Below are 18,930 nucleotides of genomic sequence, written 5' to 3'. Positions count from 1 at the left end.
AGCCTGACGCAGGCGCTCGGCGTCTGGGGCCTTGACGCCTTGGCCTTTTTGCCCACGGAGATCGTTTTTGCCTACGGCGACGAAACCGTTTGCGGGTAGAGGTATACAGCTTTGCTGTAAAAACGTATTAACGCAATCCACGCGCAAGTTCTTGCGTCAGCTATTGAACACGCCAGATGTTTATCACAGCGCACTAGCAGTCTTGACGTCATGCAACTACGAGAAACGCACATTCACTTCAAACTAAAATCGCCCTGTTCGTGACGGTAACTGCGAGTGGTATTAACGCGTATTGCAGATCCCCTGCAGCGAGCGACTGCGTGGTGGCGGCCGAAAAGGTGCGGCGGCAATAATGAATCACTCCCTTTTTGCCTCTCGTTTCAGGACCAGCACACCATCCTCCGGTCATGGGCCGTACGCGATTTCGCACCCAATGTTCCCCAGTACATTCAGATATTCCGTCCAGAGAATAAAGTTCACGTGGCCTTCGCGGGTAAGTGTCACTTCCGTTGCGTTTAGAACTTTTAAATGAAGGCGCGATTAAGGAATGGAGCCCGAGAAATGGCTAGGCTGCGTTTTGGAGAAACAACAACAAAAAATTAGTGCCCTTCCACTCTGTGAAGAAGGATGACCTGCAATGCGGGATGCCGTCCGCGGAGTGCACGAAACAAAACACGTTTATCATAATTTGCGATGGAGCAAAATTCCTAGCCAATTAGCTGAATGAACCTCTGAAGAATCCAAGCTTTGTTCTTGAAGATAAACACGGAGCTGCCTGTGTCCCTCCCGCGTCGTAAACATCTTACTGTTTGTGAATGCCGGGGTCAGACTGTTGCCGCAACTGTCGTAATAACTTCAAAGAATGACATCATTTCATGTCTGAGCCAACCGAACGGCGTGACATGCCGTTTTTTTTTTTTGCATCCATAGATCCCGATACGGCTTTTGCGTCGGTAGACTGAACATAGCCTAACACACAAACCCAATCGGCTCTACCACTAAGGACTCCGGACAGGTCCCACTGAGCTGTTTAACGTCCGCGTTTAAACCTCGCACTAGCACAACGGACACACCATTCATCAGTACGGGCATGAAACCTATAGCTGCGCGTGCACGCCCCCCCCCCCTCCTCCCTCCCACTATTCTTCACTACAAACCTGCACACGCATAAACCGACAACCGGTCCTGTGCGCGTGCTTAGAAGTGACAGACGCCATCGAAACCATCCCCTGAAAGCCCACTGAAGAAGTGATATTGGCTCACGCCGGCGTTCCAAGCTGACAAGTTGCTGTTCATCCGGGAGGGATCCACCGCTACTCGGCGAGCTGAACTTCAGGCGGTAACGGCGGCGCCAGCAGCTTTCCGTTGTTTTTGAGCCCATTCGCGCTTGTGTTTGGGCCAACGCTTCAATGCTTGCGCTCCTTCCTCCAAACGAAGGGCGTGCATCCATCCCATAACGATTTAAAACCTGGAAGCCCTCGAGCTCTATTCTCGCGTGCAAACATTTGGCTGTCAGTTTTCCTTCCCCCTGCGTATGCATCTTACTGTTTGTATAATATGTCTGTAAAACACATCAACCCATACCAAAACCACTGAAATAAGGAGGACAGCCGACTAATTATATTGAGCCATGTAATTTCGACATCTAAATCTCCCACCAGCACAACCGGCATTTCATCGGTGGCGGCATGAAGCCTAGATGTGCGTGCACGCCCTCCTTTTTCTACCCGCAAACCGTCCACGCATAAACCGGCAATCGATGATGGCGCATACTTAGGCGTTGAAGACACCAGCAAAAATGTCGCTCGGAAGGCCTTCCAAGCTGAAAAAGAAATATGGGCTCAAGCCGGCGTTCTAACTGGGGAAGTTTCTCTTCCGGGAGGGATTCGCAGCTACTTGGCGAAGTAGAATTTGAGTGGAAATGGCGACGGCGGGTTTCGGTCATTTTAGGGGGCAGCTCTTTGGCAGCCGTTAACTGGCTTCGCGAGAGTGGCGTCTGTTTATGTCCGCGTAACCGAGTGAGCGAACGCAGCAGCGACGAAAGAAAGAAAACGGAGAGGAGCGTCGAGCGAAGGGTGAGGTGGAGTACGGCACGTGCGGCTACGGTGTTATCTCTCTCACTGCCTTTCCCTCACACATGTCTCATGCGTCGCCACCAAGGAGCGCCCTCCCCCCTGACATTTTCCCCAGATGCTGTTCCATTGTCCGCTAATCCAAACCACGTGACGTTTGCGCGGGATGTTCAAGCACGATATGCAACAAATGCTCGCTGCTCCCTTGTGCGGGGCTAATCCGAACCACGTGACATTTCCGCGGGAGGTTCAAATACGATTTGCAACATTCTGGCCGGCGGCGGCGGCGCACTGCGAGTTTGCAGCAGAATAGCGCACGCATGCCGCGTGATCAGCGAAGCCGTGCGTTCGCTTATAAATCACGCGAACACTTTATGCGACGCAGCAGAAATCCGCCGTGACCGAGAAGACTGCAGCTCACGATGCGAACAAATTTCATATTAGGGAGTGTAGTAATCGTCAGTGCATTTTTGACGTCCATCCGTGCTTCTGTTTATTTTTCGCAATCATCTGATAACCGCACTACCGCCGTTAGCTGCCGACTGTGCAACTTGCGGAAAGGTCATCGGTGGAGGCGAAGGGGAAAATAGTTGTGAAAGAGGTGTCAGCGGTGGTGAGGAGGAGCCCCGCAGCGGCACCGAGTAAATCGATGACACCGGAATGAAAAGTGGGGAGAGGGGGGCGGAGGGGAGACATAAACTGCTTTGCAGTAAAACACCGCGGTTTAACCCACAATGTAAATACAAACTTTACCTAACTGATGTTTGGAATCGTGGACGATCACACGATAGGCCCACTCGGTACGGACTTATGACATAGCCATTGAACACTCATCTGAGTGGGGGAAAGGGGGGGGGGGGGGGTCGGCCTGTTGCATAATGCCTACTCTGCAGGAGTGTATGTATGTACGTAACCAACACGTGTTACTCCGAGGTGATTGACCCAGGCATACTCATTTTGCTCCGCTTCAAATCGTTTGTTTTTCTCGCGCATGCGCACTGGTTCCTGCAAAGGGCCAGCTTACTACCTACAGACTTTTCACCTAGATGTTTACAGCTTCCCTGTAAAAAGTGGATGTTAGCAAAACAATGAATTAATATCTAAATTGTGAGTTCTGAGATTGCATGAAACACATTGCAAACCGGCTGGGCGTCATTATGACCATTGGTGCGGCGGCCGCGAGGTGTTTTGTCTTGTGCCGCCCATTATATAAAAACTCAGGTTCTGGACTTCCGTGAAACAGTCAAATAATAAAATTATTTTGGTTAAACTGCACTATACGGCCCCGAATAGCACTTTGTCAAATTAGCCCTAGTGTCACTGCAAGCTATCAACGGGCGCTTTTTTACTACGAGGAACTGACGTCAACAGAAACGGGTGCTGTGGCAACAACTAGGCGTTGCAGTAAAAGCTCGTTAATTCGAACTCGGTTAATTCAAACTTCCGGTTAATTCGAACTCACCCCCGTTGCCTCGCACAGCCCTGTAAATTTCAATGAGGGAAAACCCCTGATAATTCGAAGGCGTCTGTATCCAGAACGGTTAATTCGAACTATGATCCCCTGGTTTCCATCGCTACTCGCAGAATAAGTCGTCCCAGAGTGATTACAATGTGTTGCAAATCCAAACCATATTTACTAGAGATGCAATACAAGGAAACAGCAAAACAACAGCGTGGCGCGCGCGCTACGCTCCTGCAGCAGCTTATTTCGCTTCTACAGAGGGAGCGCGCGCCACCAGCGCCGGTGCTCCGGCGCATGCCATTATTATTTACGAAACATTATTTACGAAATCACCTGCCAGAAATGTGTAGTAGCGCCTAATTCGCTAAAACGAGTCCAGAGGTGGCTTCTTTGTGTTCTGCCCGCACTGTGCGGCGCGATTTCCATTCATTCTAGCGCCCGCCCGCTATTTCGAACTCCGCTTCATTCGAACAATTTTATGGTTCCCTTCAAGTTCTAATTAACGATCTTTTACTGCAATAAGTAAACAGAACTCATTAAAAAGCTTTTCCTTGCAGACAACCACCAGGATCACGCTCATGCAAAATGTTGCGTAAGGACTAAACGGGGATAATTAACAAATTATTTTATGAAAAACTTCATACGCTAAAACTGATCTTCTTGCTCAAAGTGTGCGTGGGTCCGCTTTGTGGTGTAAGGAGAGTTATGTTGTAAGATGGAAGACGTGTGGTTCGCACCATCAGGAAAAAAATGATGAAAAGAACGACGGCACTCAGCTGTATTCTGTGCCGCCTTTAAACAGTTCGGTCGTGGCGGTGACATCTGCGGTCAGCGGTAGCTTCGAAGAGCCATGCAGCGACACAGCAGCAGTGGGGCAAACTGGGTAGCAAAACATCGCCTGCCTGGGGCTGCAAGATTGGAGAGCTGCGTACAAGCGGCCCGCCTGCGGGCGCTCATTTAATTTCGCTCCGAGGCCGAGATTAAGTGGGCGACACATCGTGGCCGAAGCGGCATTGCTTAACTTTGTAAAAGGGAAGCACCCGGGCGTAAGGCGGACTTCATTCATGCGATTGCAGCTTGGTTTTGAATATTGATGTCGGAAAGTTAATTAGCGAGTTTGGGATAAAAGCGTTTCTCAGAAGCGCGTTGCACCAGCTCTCCGATCCTGTCCTGATTTCGACAAAATGTAGGAGGTATTTTTGCGCCACGTTTTCTTGACCACCAGACGTTGTTTCTTGCTTCTTCATGACTACGTTTGTAACTTACTTCCGTCTTCGAAATCAAGCCTTGCCAGCCTTGTAGCACACGTAATTTTTTTTAAAGTTGCTGAACGAATAGACTTTCAGTTCTATAACCCCAACATAAAATATATTTTTCTGCGAGATGCATGAGTAAATGAAACTGTGGGCTGTTAGCCATGTAAAATCTGCAGTCCCGTGTTCAATTCTTGTTTTGGGCTAAGTAAGGTCGCGGCATGGAGCACCCGAAGGAAATGTCATGGCGGAGGATGTCGCTTTCGGAGAATTGACGCGGTGATCGTGGTGCGTAACTTTGAAAGTGCCAACGAAGCGTGGAAGCATTTGCTCTCCCTTCACTAAACCTAGCGTTATTTATTGTTCCCTTATTACCGGCACGGCGTACATTGGACGTATTTGCAATCAGAGTAGCCTGGCTCTATACTTCGCAACAATGCAGAAATATTCCCGTGTTTGAAGGCAGCGCGGTTGTGCCGGGCTGCGCCCACGGCGATGGTATTGTCCGACGAGACCCGCGTTTCGCAACATGGTTTTCATGTGCGCCGTTGCGTAGTGACTGTGTCGTTCACGGTGGCTGCTTTCAGAACATGTGGTGTGCGAGGACGAGTTCAAGTACGCCCTGCTGGCCAACAACTGCCTCTGCCCCGGTGCATCCACCCTGGTTACGCTCCTTCTGCACACGTCACGCGGACAGTGAGTGCACCGACGCATACGCTTGCGCGCAACGTCAGGCGTGGCCAGCTCATCTTGGAGGATGAGGCCGCGGTATTAGAGAAACCAGACCCTGCGCGTGCTGCTATCTTCTAGGTGCTAGCCGCCAATAGCTGGCTATTACGAAGGCCTCGAGTTTCACCCGTGCTGACTAAACGTAGAACACTCAATAGCGGCCTTTTGTTGGGGTTGTTGAGGGTTTTTTTGCTATGCATGCACGCGGGTGTCTGCGCGTGTGTTTGCGTGCGTGCGTGCGTGTTCGTGTGTTTAAATTTTATGGGCGGTTGTTGTAAGCAACACCTTAAGACCTAGTTGTGTCGAACTAAAGCAAACGCAAAAAAAAATAGCGGAAATAACTTCCATGCTTCATTAAAAGCTTTTTTTTTATGCGTTTAAAACCAAGGTGCCGTTCTCAAGCACGCCGTTTCTAGTTACAAATAAACCGCTCCGTTTTTTTACCATATGTAGAACAGAATCTTGAGACTGTGGTGTTCAAGACTTATTTCGACGCTTTCGTGCTCCATTCCTACCTGGCGATTCAAAGAAATAACGAAAACCAACGAAGAAGAAAGGCCAAAGAAATAACGCCGCAGTGGTTGCTTTGTCATTCCATCCTCGGGGGTCTTTAGTGTGCTGTAAGCTATGAAACCCCTAGGACCTCCAGTTCCAGTGGTATCAAAAAGAGCCTAAGGCACTGTCATAGAACTGTTTTTGATTTTTAAGTTAAAAGGCATATAAACTCCAGGTGGATGCTACATTAAGAAGAAAATAATTCGATGTCAGCATCCCAGTAACGCAAGAGTGTGGCAGCAGGAAGGTCTGAAAGAGGTCTAGATGGAGTGTAGCTCGCGGCATACACGTGCGAGGAGTCGCACTTGTACGGGTTCCATTTTGGTGCCCTTCAAACACAGCGGCTGGGCGCTGCGTCCTCCTTGAGACTTCCAACAGTGTAGTACCTAGTGTGTGATTTTGCTGCGCGGGCTGCACCTTCCCCTGACGTAGTTACGACATTCTTTTACTGCTTCATTTCGTAAGAGTCTGCAGAGTTCATAGGCTCAGTGTCGAAGCAACAGTTCTAGCAGCATTTTTGTGTGAACTTTTAAATTTAAATAGGTGCGTTCGCTAAGGCAACGATTAAACGATATCGGACGTGCAGAGCTCTGCTACTTTACTGAGGGCTGATAAAACCTTCCTTTAAGTCCACGTTTCCCGTCCATATTTTACAATCACAACGAGAAAATAACGCATTTCATAATTAATGCGCGATCACTATGATTGATAGTGCGGGGTCTGCGCTAGGAGTGCGATTCCGTTTGGGTGACAGTTTGGTTGCGAGACGAAGTGAACTCACTTCCCCCCCTCTCTCCATCACCTCCTCCTCCCGACTCTGTCTGCCGGCCCACCTCCGCAGAGGATTTGCACTCATCAATCCTTGCACACTTGCCCTTTTAAAGTGTGTAGTGTATGTAAAAGCGTACCACCCAGCAGTTCTCCGAATTTGCGCCCGGGTTTACACAGGAAGAAAATTTTAGTGTTTCAGACGGGCTCCTAAAAGTAATCCGAAGAAATGGCCCAAGCAGTTTACCGGCGCTGTGAGTATTGCCCATCCATACAATAGCCCTGCTCGATTTGTATGGAGTATTCGCTTCACACGTAACAGTCCAGGGTTCCAGTTCTGATCACGATGGTTTTTTTTTTTTTTTTTTTTTTTACAGCGAAAGCTCCATTAGGCTAGGTTTACGTACATTAGGCTCCACGTGAGTTTCAATAACGGCGCTCTCCATATCGTGAGACGTTCTGAAGCACGTGCATTAACTTGGCATAGCGAAAGGGAACGAGTTGTGGGGCAACGCGGTGGAGGCAGATTGAACCCATGCGAAATCACAAGGCGGAAACAGATCGCAAAGCAAATAATGTCAAGCGGCGAGAGGATGAAAGTGCTTGGGTGCCCTCAGGCTGCCCTCGGACCGTGGGTTACTTGCGATGACACTTCCCCTGTGGTCGTTGTCGGTGATTTCAGTGTTGGTGTGTCGGGACAACCGAAAAGGGAGTGGTTTACGTGTTTTATGGTCGAGATGTTTCGCTTGCGATGCCGCACCGATCCGGTACAAAATTATCGCCCAGGGGCGTACGTGCGTAGATTTGACATTTTCGAAGAATGTGTCTACAATTGTGGGTACGCCGATCAGTGATATCATGCGACTATGAAGCCATTATGGCCGTCGTTATTCTAGGTGACAATGGCTTTACAGCTCTGCTGGTCATCCACATTCACATGGCTGAATTGCTGAATGACCTGGATTTGTGTTGTAATTTAATGGTTACGGGGTTGAACGCACCGAAGCAACATCTGGATTGTGAGGCGCGCTGTAGTGGAGGGCTCCGGATGCATTTTCGCCACCTGCACGGGATTTTTAACCTGCGCAAAAATATCGACAAACGGGCGTTTTCGCATTTAAGGCTTCAGAATATTAAAGCTTCAGATGATATGAAAACATCATCAGCCCTTTTTTTTGTGAAGATGGAGTAGCGAAGCTCTAGCGACGATATGGGTTTACCAGGGCGCAGTCCAAGGAGCGCACGAAACAAAACGCATTTGTCTGTAATGGGCGAGTCAGCACAGTTCTTTGTTAATTATCTGAATGAAGCTTAGAAGCAACAGAGTTTTATTCTAGCGGACAAACATGGGGCGGTCCGTTTCCCTCCCGTAAAAGCCCGTGTATTGACAGCAGACGGGAAATCCACAATATTTACAACTTCACTGTGAACTTGTTAAATGTAATAAGTAAATTTAACTCGGCGTAACGATGGAGTCATTTTAGCGGCCAATAGGCATATAACTTGTTTCGGGATAGTTTCGATAAAACAAGAGGTCCGGCCGTTTTCTGTAACCATACTCCCTCCGTAGACGTTCGTGTATTGACAGCCGACGGGAATTACGTAACGTCTACAACTTCACCGTGAAGTAACTAATTATAGTTCGCCTTAAGAGTATTAAGCAGGCTAAAGGGCCCAGAAGAATTTTTCGACCACAAGGCCAACTTTCAGCAAGCCATGCGTCCAGCCTCTGCGGTGTTTTGGTCTGCATCCCCAACGTCGTTATGGTGTGAATCAATATTTTCCTGGTTATGATTCTCAAAGTTATCGAGCCGGTCAGTGCGAACAACTTATTTTCATTCAGGTTCTCCTATAGAGGTTCCTGTCAGGTCTTCGTGCCTCGCTGAAACGCCGGCCCCCCGTTTACTGCACAATTAAAACGAAGAAGTTTTTCTTAATCTACCGTTTTTCCTCGGCAGCTACGTGGCTGAAAAAACCGGGAGGTCCAACTAGGCACGCCGCGTACCAACTGGGTTATTACGGCGAAGCTGTTTACGGCTAACATATCGTATGATTTTCATGTCCATGGGCTAGAACTTCCAGCGCTATGCCTGTAAAAGCCGGCCTCGTTTTCAGGTTCCGTACCATCCATCACCAGGCGTTCGGCATGCGCCTTGATGATGCATTTGGCTGCATCGGAGAAAGCAATGGTCGATTCCCATCGAGCCTCTGCGGGATTGCCGCAAGAACCTTGTTGGCTAGTGTTGAATAGGCGCTGGTATAGCCAGGACAAGTGCTGTTAGGTCACCCGAAGTGCATCGTGCGTACGAGGAGCAAAGGCGGAAGCAGCGCCGTGTGGCGAAAAAGCACCATGCCGAAGATCACGCTCCAGAGGCCTGGTGTAGAAGGCAGGCCATACGGCTAACGTGTGTCCCGAAGCGGAAGACTTGGTGAAGAGACGCATGTTTCTTACGGCCAAAGGGTACACCTTTGTTGCAGCGTGCGCGAAATTCAAATGATACTTTCTGGCTATACACTTTGGATTTAGCTGCGGAATGTGTAATCGCTTCTCCGGGTCACCCTGCGCACGCGAGTACTGTTCTCTGGCAGACACGGCGGAATGCCCACGACGTCGCTGCTCTTCACTGATACGTCCTGTTGAGTATATAAGTCGCGCAGCGTCTTGCGACTACATTTCTATCGTTTTCAGCGTGTTCACTCCCAATACTTTTCGCATCTGCGTGTAACCACATTTACAGGTTTGTTGGCCAACCCAATTCTTCCAATTCTTTTTCCATGTTCCCCCCCTCCCAAAAATAAAAAGAATAACCTGGGGAACGCACCCGCTCCAGCAACGCTATGGCAGGTTTCCAGCCAATCAAAGATAAATGAACAAGGATTATAACCCAAACATACTTTTTGTAGTAAAAGCCAATTTGTAGAATGCAAAATTAAATACACTTACATATTGGTACACTTTCGGCCAGTTCATAGCAGCTCGGCCAGTTCGTACCCGCACGGCCACGCATGTCCACCGGCCCGTCCACACGCGTATGAAACGGGAGCGTACACCACACTAAAACATCTTAAAACATGCCACTAGGACAACCCACTGCGCACGGCGGAATCATAGAGTTTCATACTAATCTATACTATAGGGAAATCTGTCGCTGCAGTCGCCGGCCGCCGTGGGCGGTGCCATTGCCGCTAGCGATGCTCCTTGCCTATTTGGCTTAGCTAGCCATATGGCTTCTTTTTTGTCTCGAAGCCAAAATCAACAAAAAAGGGTAGCATTTTTTCTTGTTCATCGTGCATGAAGCTTCTATATAATCACTGACAAAACACTCTTTTTGGAGGTTCAATTTTATAAAAACAAAGCAATATTGATGAACCTTCTAGAGTGATATTGTCGGTTTTTGCAGCCAGAGCCAACTTTCCAGCCTGTTCATGATCCATGCCAAGGACAAGTGGAACGTGCCTGCCCGGTACATGACGGAATGCTCGCTGAAGCGTGGGCTCCCCTAGACAGTGGCGCCAGATTTCCCGCTAGTGTACATTAGTGTGAAACTCTATGGGCAAATAACCTTGAATTTTTTGTCCTGTCTTTTCTTTGACGAGGCCGTAGCCATTAAAGACACAATCATCGTCATCATCGCTATCGTCGTCGTCATCGTCATCATCAACATTATAATCATTATAAATATAATTGATTTGCCTTTATTTTAAAGCGTTCTGAATGACTATTGTTCGGGAGTGAGTGACGTACCGCCCAAAAAGGGAGCGGGGCGGAGGTTATGTTCATCTCAACGCATCAATACTTTGCTTAGGTCCCTAGTGCACGTGGCACTCGGCCCTCTTCGAGCGTTGTGCAAACACGGGACGCAGGAAACTTGAGCCCCAATAATTGCTAGACTGCAGGCGGATCGTAGCGCCAGGTGGTCGATATGGGGAGCGCGCTGAGTGCGCCGACGAAAATGACGCTTTGCCGGCTGGCGCATCAAAAAGGACCTCTTTTACTTACTGCGCGCGCACACCAGTGCAAGCACATCACTGCTGTGACTCCTCATTGCGCGCAGCACCTTGCTTAAACACGCCGATCATGCCAATTAAATCTTCCTAGGGACTTTTTCTATGCTCCTGGTTTCCTTTGTTTTCTCGTTAAGTGCAATTTGTGAAAAAAAAATCTACCCTTAACATATGCCCACTACAACCCTATGACATTAGCCTCTAGCAGCGACAGACCGACCTGGGGATACACTTTTCGCTTTTTCCGTCTCTTGCTGTTTTCTGCATAATCACGTTTTGGTCCCGTTTCACATACTTTAAAAATAGTTCATGGGTATGGGTCCCAATGCCGCCCTGTCCTAGTGAAACACGCAAGAGCTAACACTGGAGTCGGTTACCGACTGACCACAGCTATACAACCAGTGCAAACGTACGCAGCCGAGTGGCAAGGCAAATTGTAGGCGAGCGCAGCCCTCACTTTGATGGGCAGGCGCCTGTTTAAAAAGTTTTGCACTGGGTGGATATTTGTAAGAGCTCTCTCTCTCTCTCTCTCTCTCTCTCTCTCTCTCTCTCTCTCTCTCTCTCTCTCTCTCTCTCTCTCTCTCTCTCTCTCTCTCTCTCTCTCTCTCTCTCTCTCTCTCTCTCTGTCGCACGTTTGGTACTTTACGCTGCAGTGTCAAAAACTAGTGATCAATGCCGGATACGACAACAATCTAAAATAGTTAAAATTCACTCTCCAATGAAGTAAAACTACACCCTAGTGACAGGCACTGTGTGTCGTCTGTGAAACGGACACATTGTGAGAGCAAAACAAAATACATCTGAAAGTGGCAGCGGAGGAGGAGGAGGCAAAACTTTTATTGCTCCCATTGAATAGGAAGAAAGGAGCGCGGGGTGGGTGTCGGTCATCCATCGTTTGTAACGTCCCCAGTCCGTGGTGCCCTAGCCAGCAGCAGCTCGAATGGCCCTGGTCACCAGGCCACGCTGGTTTTCCAAGACATCGCTTGACAGCAGGACCTCCCACTTCTCCGGTGTCGGTGCGATGCGCGGGTGTATACTGTACAGCTGTGTGACGTGCGGAAATAGTTTGTTTTCAAAAAGACAGGGCTGCAGCCGCCACCCTGCAAAAACTATAAAAAACTGTCACCCAGATAATCCACCTAAGCAAGCGACTAACAAGCAAAAAACACGGGAAAAAGACGACACAATCAGAATGCTGCAGGCCCTGGTACTTAGCGGAATCGCCTACGACACCCCTTACTTGGGGTTACAAATTGCTGAAATAAAGAAACTCGACATTTTAATTCGGCGAACCTACAAATTAGCACTGAGACTACCAGCCAAGACCTCGACAGAGAAGCTTTTTCAGTTACGTGTTCACAACACGTGGCAGGTACTCACTCAGGCACATAAAAGCGAGCCGAATCGAGCGACTCAAGCTTACCCAGACCGGCCGAGCTACCCTGCACCGCCTCGGTTACGAGCCGCCGCGCAAGGGACCCCAAAACCAAAAACGACGCATCCCCCATGCCTTGAGGGAATGCATCATGGTCGCAAACGTCCTACGCAACATGTACCTAGTTTACCACCAGGGGCGAAGGGAAGCCAGGGTCAAGGCCTTCAGAAAAGCCTACAGCAAGGACAGCTCGACAAGATATGTCGACGCTGCGAGGTACCCGGCAAGAACCAAGTGGGGGCACGCGATTAATGTGACAAACAGCAAAGGAGATTACTTGTGCTCAGCAACGGTCAATACAGGTGACACCAACTCTGCTGAGGAGACAGCAGTCGCGCTTGCCCCACCACAGTACCAGATACCCAAGAACGGCTAACCGTCATCACCGACTCATTCCGTAACTTTCAAAAGAACCGTATTTCAGCGATGGCACTTGCTCTACTGTCTAAGGGTTTGAAAGCACGAGGACTATTGTTTTTCCTTTTTAAGTGTGGCGGCTACACGCTGCCGCGGGCAAAGCACGAGCATGATAGTCCCCCAAGTAGCAAGAATAGCGCAGATGTCGTTATTAAGGTCAATTAAATGAACTTTGACATCATTGGTTCGGTAAATAACCATTGTCATGGCCGCAGTGCAAACTGTACAGCGAAGCATCAGAAACATCTTGTAGACAGGAGGACATGGTTTAAACGCATGTATTACGGCGGAGATGTGTGTCTTAAACGAGAATGGAACAGCGGTAATTCGAAGTGGTCTTTCAGGTTTCTTTTCATAAAGGTTTACTTTTGAAGGTTTCCTTTTCCATTTTTCTTTCTTGCGCTCGTGGAAGCATTCTTAAGGCAACATATAGCAACATATAGTGGAACTCCACAACTTGACATCACAGCCATGTGCATTTCCATAAAAGCTCACTAAAGTAAACTTGCTCTTATTTACGTAAACCTTGCGTAGTCCAACCAATGACGTTCGTTATCGGGCTATTTAGCGGGTGTTCGGAGCATTTGCTTGTACTAAACTTCAGAAGACAAAAAATGCCATGCGCCGGTGGCGGTCATTCTACCAACTACAGTCCCTGAACGTTTGGCTAGTCACCATCCGAGGGCCTTAGAAACGCATACTTTTTGCAATGAAAGCCATCGGGCGAACTGTTCGAATGCAGCGCCCTCTAATTTTGGTGACCATGTTTGCCATTGTAACATTTTTTTCTCAGAACTGCATTGCTGTTTGGTAACTTTTTCTTGTATGATTCTTGTACAAAAACACGTTACAAAGTTCCTGCGCGAAAATTGACAAATGGCACCCGTCCCGTCCCTGAGCCTTAACACGCACTTACTACGCCTTTTCACGGAAGAAATTCGTGTTCTCATTGTACGTGTTCATGGGGCACCTAGGGACTTTGACGGAGCAGTGTTCCATTTGACGCTGTCGAGGAGTTCGAAGGACTCGTTCCACGCGCCGTGCGACACACCCAGTCACTTTCCCTTGTTTATGACACTCGCGTTCATATCACAGTAGCTGTGCTATACGCAGAGCGTTTCAGACACTTTCTCTGTCGCTATCAAAATGGCTACATCACCTGCATAAGCCAGGATGCGCACCTATAGCACGCCTGAAGCACGAAGCGTGCCTGAAAATGGCGTGCCGCAAGGTGGCGTGTTGAGTTGCCCTCTCTTCATAGTAAAGATGAACTCTCTTGGAAAGGCACTGCCACCAACAATCTCTTATTCTGTGTATGTAGACGACGTGCAAATATCTTTTAAATCATGTAATATGTCAATATGCGAACGTCAAGTCCAGCTTGGTGTCAAGAAGCTTTCCGGCTGGGCAGACAAGAATGGGTTTAAATTGAATCCTGCAAAAAGCTCCTGCGTTGTGTTCTCCAGGAAGCGCGGGGTCCATCCGGACCCAGACATTACTCTTAATGGCGTGTCGCTTCCTGTGAACAAGGAGCACAAGTTCTTAGGTGTTGTGTTTGACAAGAAACTCACATTCATTCCACACATCAAGGAACTTAAACATAAATGTCTGAAAACAATGAATATACTTAAGGTTCTCTCCCATCAATCGTATGGTTCCGACAAAGAACTCCTACTACGGCTCTATACTGCTTTGGTTGGGTCTCGTTTAGACTATGGCAGTGTGGTATATGGGTCGGCGACTAAAGCAGCGTTGCGAATGCTTGACCCAGTGCTACACTTGGGGCTACGGCTTGCGTCCGGTGCTTTTCGCACTAGCCCTGTCGAGAGTCTGTATGCCGAGTGTAATAAGTGGAGCCTTGAGAACAAACGGACGTACATGGACTTACTTTATGCTTTTAAAATTTCATCGCTGAATAACCATCCTTTTTATCCTGTCTTTAACGACACGTCCACATCTGCGCTTTTTGTAAATCGCCCATCCGTTCCTCTGCCCTTTTCACTTCGAGTGAAAGAGCGAGCCTCGGATCTCAGTGCTTCGTTTTTAGATGTGTACAGGTCATCCTTTTCAAACAGTTTACCGCCTTGGCAAGTTCGTCCTGTGTCCTCCGACCTTTCTTTTATGAAACTTGACAAAAATCGGGTACCGCGAGCTGCAATACTGCAGCACTTTATGTCTCTGCAGTTTAAATACCCACTTGCAGAATTTTACAGTGACTCGTCTAAAACCTCCACTATGGTCTCCTGCGCTGCTCATGGTCCGAATTTCAGTGCAGCCAGAACCATGAGCGTCCACACAACAATTTTTTCAGCATAAGCATATGGAATTTTACTGATTGTACGACACATACTTGAAAATCAAATTCCGAAGTCTATCATCTACACAGATTCCTTGAGTGTTGTTCGCGCACTGTCATCGCATACACCCCCCCCCCCCAAAACCACATAGTTAATCTTGTATTTAACACTATCATGTCTGTGTATGCACAGAAGCATCAGCTGCTCCTCTGCTGGGTCCCAGGACACGCTGGGATCGCTGGGAACGAGTTGGCAGACGAGAGGGCCGCTGCTGCTGCACTCAGGAACACGGTAGACCTAACAACCGTACCATATACAGACCTCAAGGCACACATAAGACAACACTTGCGTAGAACATGGCAAACACACTGGAGTGAACAGACAGATAACAAGTTAGACCATACACCACTGACACACGCAACAGACACACAGAAGTCGCCTTGGGTAGGCTGCGGATAGGGCACACCCATGCAACGCACTCGTATCTGCTGACGGGATCTTCTAGACCCCAGTGCAGCAGCTGCAGAGAGGCCCTATCCGTAGTGCACATACTAATCACATGCAAGGCACTTCACACAACACGACACAAACACTTCAGAGAACTCTACAGACAACATATTCCCCTACATCCATCGTTTTTTCTAGGTGACGATGCCATTGTTTCCGTGAAACGTGTGTTTGAGTATTTGTCAGACGTCAAGTTTTTAAACCTCATTTCCTATCACGCATAATGAATTCTGGCCCTATACACCAGCCTTGCTCATTGTCGTTTTGTGATTTTACTTTTGTTTTTGCTGACTTTACTTAGTGTTTAAGGTTTCACCCTTCATATATGACTATTGTTTTGGCGCTCTTTGCCCCAGTTGACCTTGCGCCATAAACATCCAACCATCATCATCAGCAGCAGCACGAAGCCCCCTGCCGGCATCACTTTAGTACGCAGAGGCTTTAAAAACTACGCAACACGCAAGAGCGGACATCTATGCGCCACAACAGTTCACCACAACAAAAGTAGTTGCCGTGGTCGCAACTGACAAAAAAGCTGACCTAGTTAATGCGTTGTCACCTGAGGTTCCGAAGTATATTGTGGTGGAGGTGCGGGGTAATCCGCTGCACTTCGATCCGTATGAACGTATTGATCATCACAGTATTCATCTGGACACAACTCCTGTGCACAATTCAAGTGGCCGCCTTTGAGGTTCGCAGCCGGAATTAGGGCTGCTCGTGACACCACCTGTCATAATGACAACGACGGCTAGCCAAACCAACCAGTGCAGCGGAGCCTTCTCAACGCTGGTCGTCCACTCGCAGCGCACGCCGCGGTCATTTCACGGCGACACCTTCGACGACGTCGAAGACTGGCTGGAACATTTCGAGCGTGTAGCTGCTTTCAACGACTGGAATGATGAACGCCAGCTGCGGAATCTTTACTTTTCAGTCGAAAATTCAGCTAGAACGTGGTTTGAAAATCACGACGGGTAACTAACGCGATGGGTGGAGTTTCGGCGTGAACTGCTCGACACGTACAGCAGCAGCGACCGGAAGGAAAAGGCCGATAGGGAGAGAAAACTTCTGCATTTGGCAGAAGCTTGTGGTTAGTGCAGCCTAGTGTTTCCGCCTGACGAATGCCCTCTCGCCACTATCGACGCCGCAGTAATGGCACAGCGCGCAGAAGCTACAAGACGACTAGTAAGGCAGCACATTAGGTATCAACAAGCAAACGATGTCCGGCGTTACAATACAATGCGCGGCACAGACAAGTTACATACACATGCACCAGGTTTTTGTTGTTGAACACGTTTATTTCACATTTTGAAGCCAATCTAAGGCTGCTGTGAAAGAAAAAAAGGTAAACGGTACGTCGTTCGATCACTGGCTTCGGCCGTGACGGGCTGTGGTTCTGGCAGTGTGTCCGACCCGGGAACCGGTGGCAGGAGCTTCTGCATCATCCATGAACTGGTTTAGCGACCGCCAAAGTTCGTTGGCGACCGCTGCAGCTGTACACGAGGGTGGTGCAGCCCAGCTTTGAAGGGAGCTCGGCCTTATCTCACCCGGGAGTGAGGCCAGGGCCCGATCTCTGGGAGCCGAGTACAGCGGGCAGAACCACAGGAGGTGTTCCAGGTCAGCCCGGGTTCCACATTGGCTGCACATTCCAGTGTTGGGCTGGTCGAGGGAACGGCTGCTTTCCTTGCTTCGGAACCGCTGCAAAAGGTAGGAGGTAAGGAGGGTGCCAGTCTGTACCCGCCGGAGCGTAACTTGCTGCCAGCGGGTAGCAGCCTTCCGAGGAAGTGGAGGGATATTAAGTGGATTGCCCGCGCTGCGTAAAAAGCTGCGTCGGTGCTGCTTGGCAAAAGATACCGTTATTGCGGGATCTAGCCACTGATTGTGCGTCTCCACGTAGTCGGCTAACCGGCTGGAATATCGCTCGGGTGGTTTTCACTGCACGGATAGAAGTAAAGCGCGTGCTAGTCGGTGGGCCCGGTCGTTTCCTGGTATTCCGGAGTGTCCTGGGATCCAGTGTACATGAAAGTCGTGTCCCAGAGCACGGAGGTAGCACACGTAGAGACGAAGTTTCTTGACAACGACGGTAGTAGTGCGAGTGTTCCGGCAGGAACGATAGTCTTCCTGCGAGTCCGTGTAGACTCGGTAGTGATGGGAGCAATGTTCCCCCGTTTGGTGTTGAGCCAAACTGACGTTCTCGGCAAAATCTACAATGGCGCACAGTTCTGCAAGGGAGCTGCTGACGGCTTCACAGGTGAGGTGGAGTTTGTTTCCTCGCGTTGTTGCGTCATGGCTTGTCCATGCCATGGTGAACATTGGCTGCTGCTCCTGCTCACCGATTGCTGCATCTACATAGATGACATGGGTCTTGCGAGTAAGGTCGTTGCAATCGATGAGTTGCCTTGCTTGGGTGTCGTGTCGTCTTGCGAAAGCTTGTCTCCTTGCCGTTTGTTCTTGTCCCATGTTCTGGGGTAGCGGCTTGGAGTCTACGATGTCGATGTGCTCCCAGGGGGGAGATATTTCTGGGAGTGGTGGTAATGTCGAGATGTCAAAACCAACTTTTCCAGAGTGAATCTGCCTGCTTTGGTGGACTTTAATCGCACAATATGCGTGAGTTCATGAGTAGACATTAGGTCCGCTATGTCACTCAACGCGCTGCAGATTTTGAGAGCCGGAAGGGGCGTATATTTCGGAAGCCCGGTTATCACCCTCCTGGCTTCATTATATAGGCGCTCAAGAAGGCTTAGCTGCGTGCGCGTGATCGGATGGAACGGTGCTCCGTATATGATACGGGAGTGTACAAACGCACGTACAAAATTTCGCAGTTCGTTCTCTCTGACTCCTCTCGTGCGGCTGGCGATCCTGCGTAGGACTTGGATGACTTGTTTGGTGACTCGAACTGTCCGGCCAAACCAGGTGGATGCTATGCACTGCTCGTCGAGAAACATCCCGAGTATGCGTATGGAGCGTTTTCTAAGGATAGGCCTTTTCCAAATTGTGAGGTGAACGCTAGCCTTGTCCTCATCCTTGGATTGGGTTTTCCTGCCACCGTGGATGACCACAAACTCTGCCTTCTCAGGTGCAAGCGTTAGCCCTATCTGCTCTGTGTATCTTTCGACAGTATCCAGGGCCTCTTGTAGTGCCTGCTCTTGTGCACCTAAAGAACCTTGCTTGGTCCAGAGCGTCACATCGTCTGCGTAAATTGCATGTTCGACGTTTTCGATGTTGGCCAGTCTTCCAGTAAGCGCCGCCAGCGCTACGTTGAATAACGTAGGAGCGATGACAGAGCCTTGAGGGACTCCTACCCGGTTGTAATGAAAGCGACTGAGGGAACTTCCAACTTGAACCTGGAAAGTTCGATTCCGAAGGAAGGCGACAATGAAATTGTGCATGTATCCCTTGATACCAAGATCTCTTACGGCTTGCATGATCGAGG

At 49.1% G+C, this 18,930-nt stretch overlaps 1 protein-coding gene across 1 annotated transcript in view; it reads left to right on the top strand.

Moving 5' to 3' along the window:
- LOC144158181 (potassium channel subfamily T member 1-like) overlaps positions 1-18,930 on the top strand; it is a 254,850-nt gene that overhangs the window by 162,443 nt on the left and 73,477 nt on the right. Inside the window, 2 exon segments of the mRNA XM_077688863.1 lie at positions 385-493; positions 5,375-5,483. Of these exon segments, the coding sequence (XP_077544989.1) occupies positions 385-493; positions 5,375-5,483 (218 nt within the window).

Source organism: Haemaphysalis longicornis, unplaced genomic scaffold (genome assembly GCF_048455015.1).
Source record: "Haemaphysalis longicornis isolate Haplotype H1 unplaced genomic scaffold, Haemaphysalis longicornis Haplotype H1 scaffold_1, whole genome shotgun sequence".
Classification (NCBI taxonomy): Eukaryota; Metazoa; Arthropoda; class Arachnida; order Ixodida; family Ixodidae; genus Haemaphysalis; species Haemaphysalis longicornis.
Note: the sequence above shows the minus strand (reverse complement) of the source record. Positions and strands in the feature narration are given on the sequence as shown.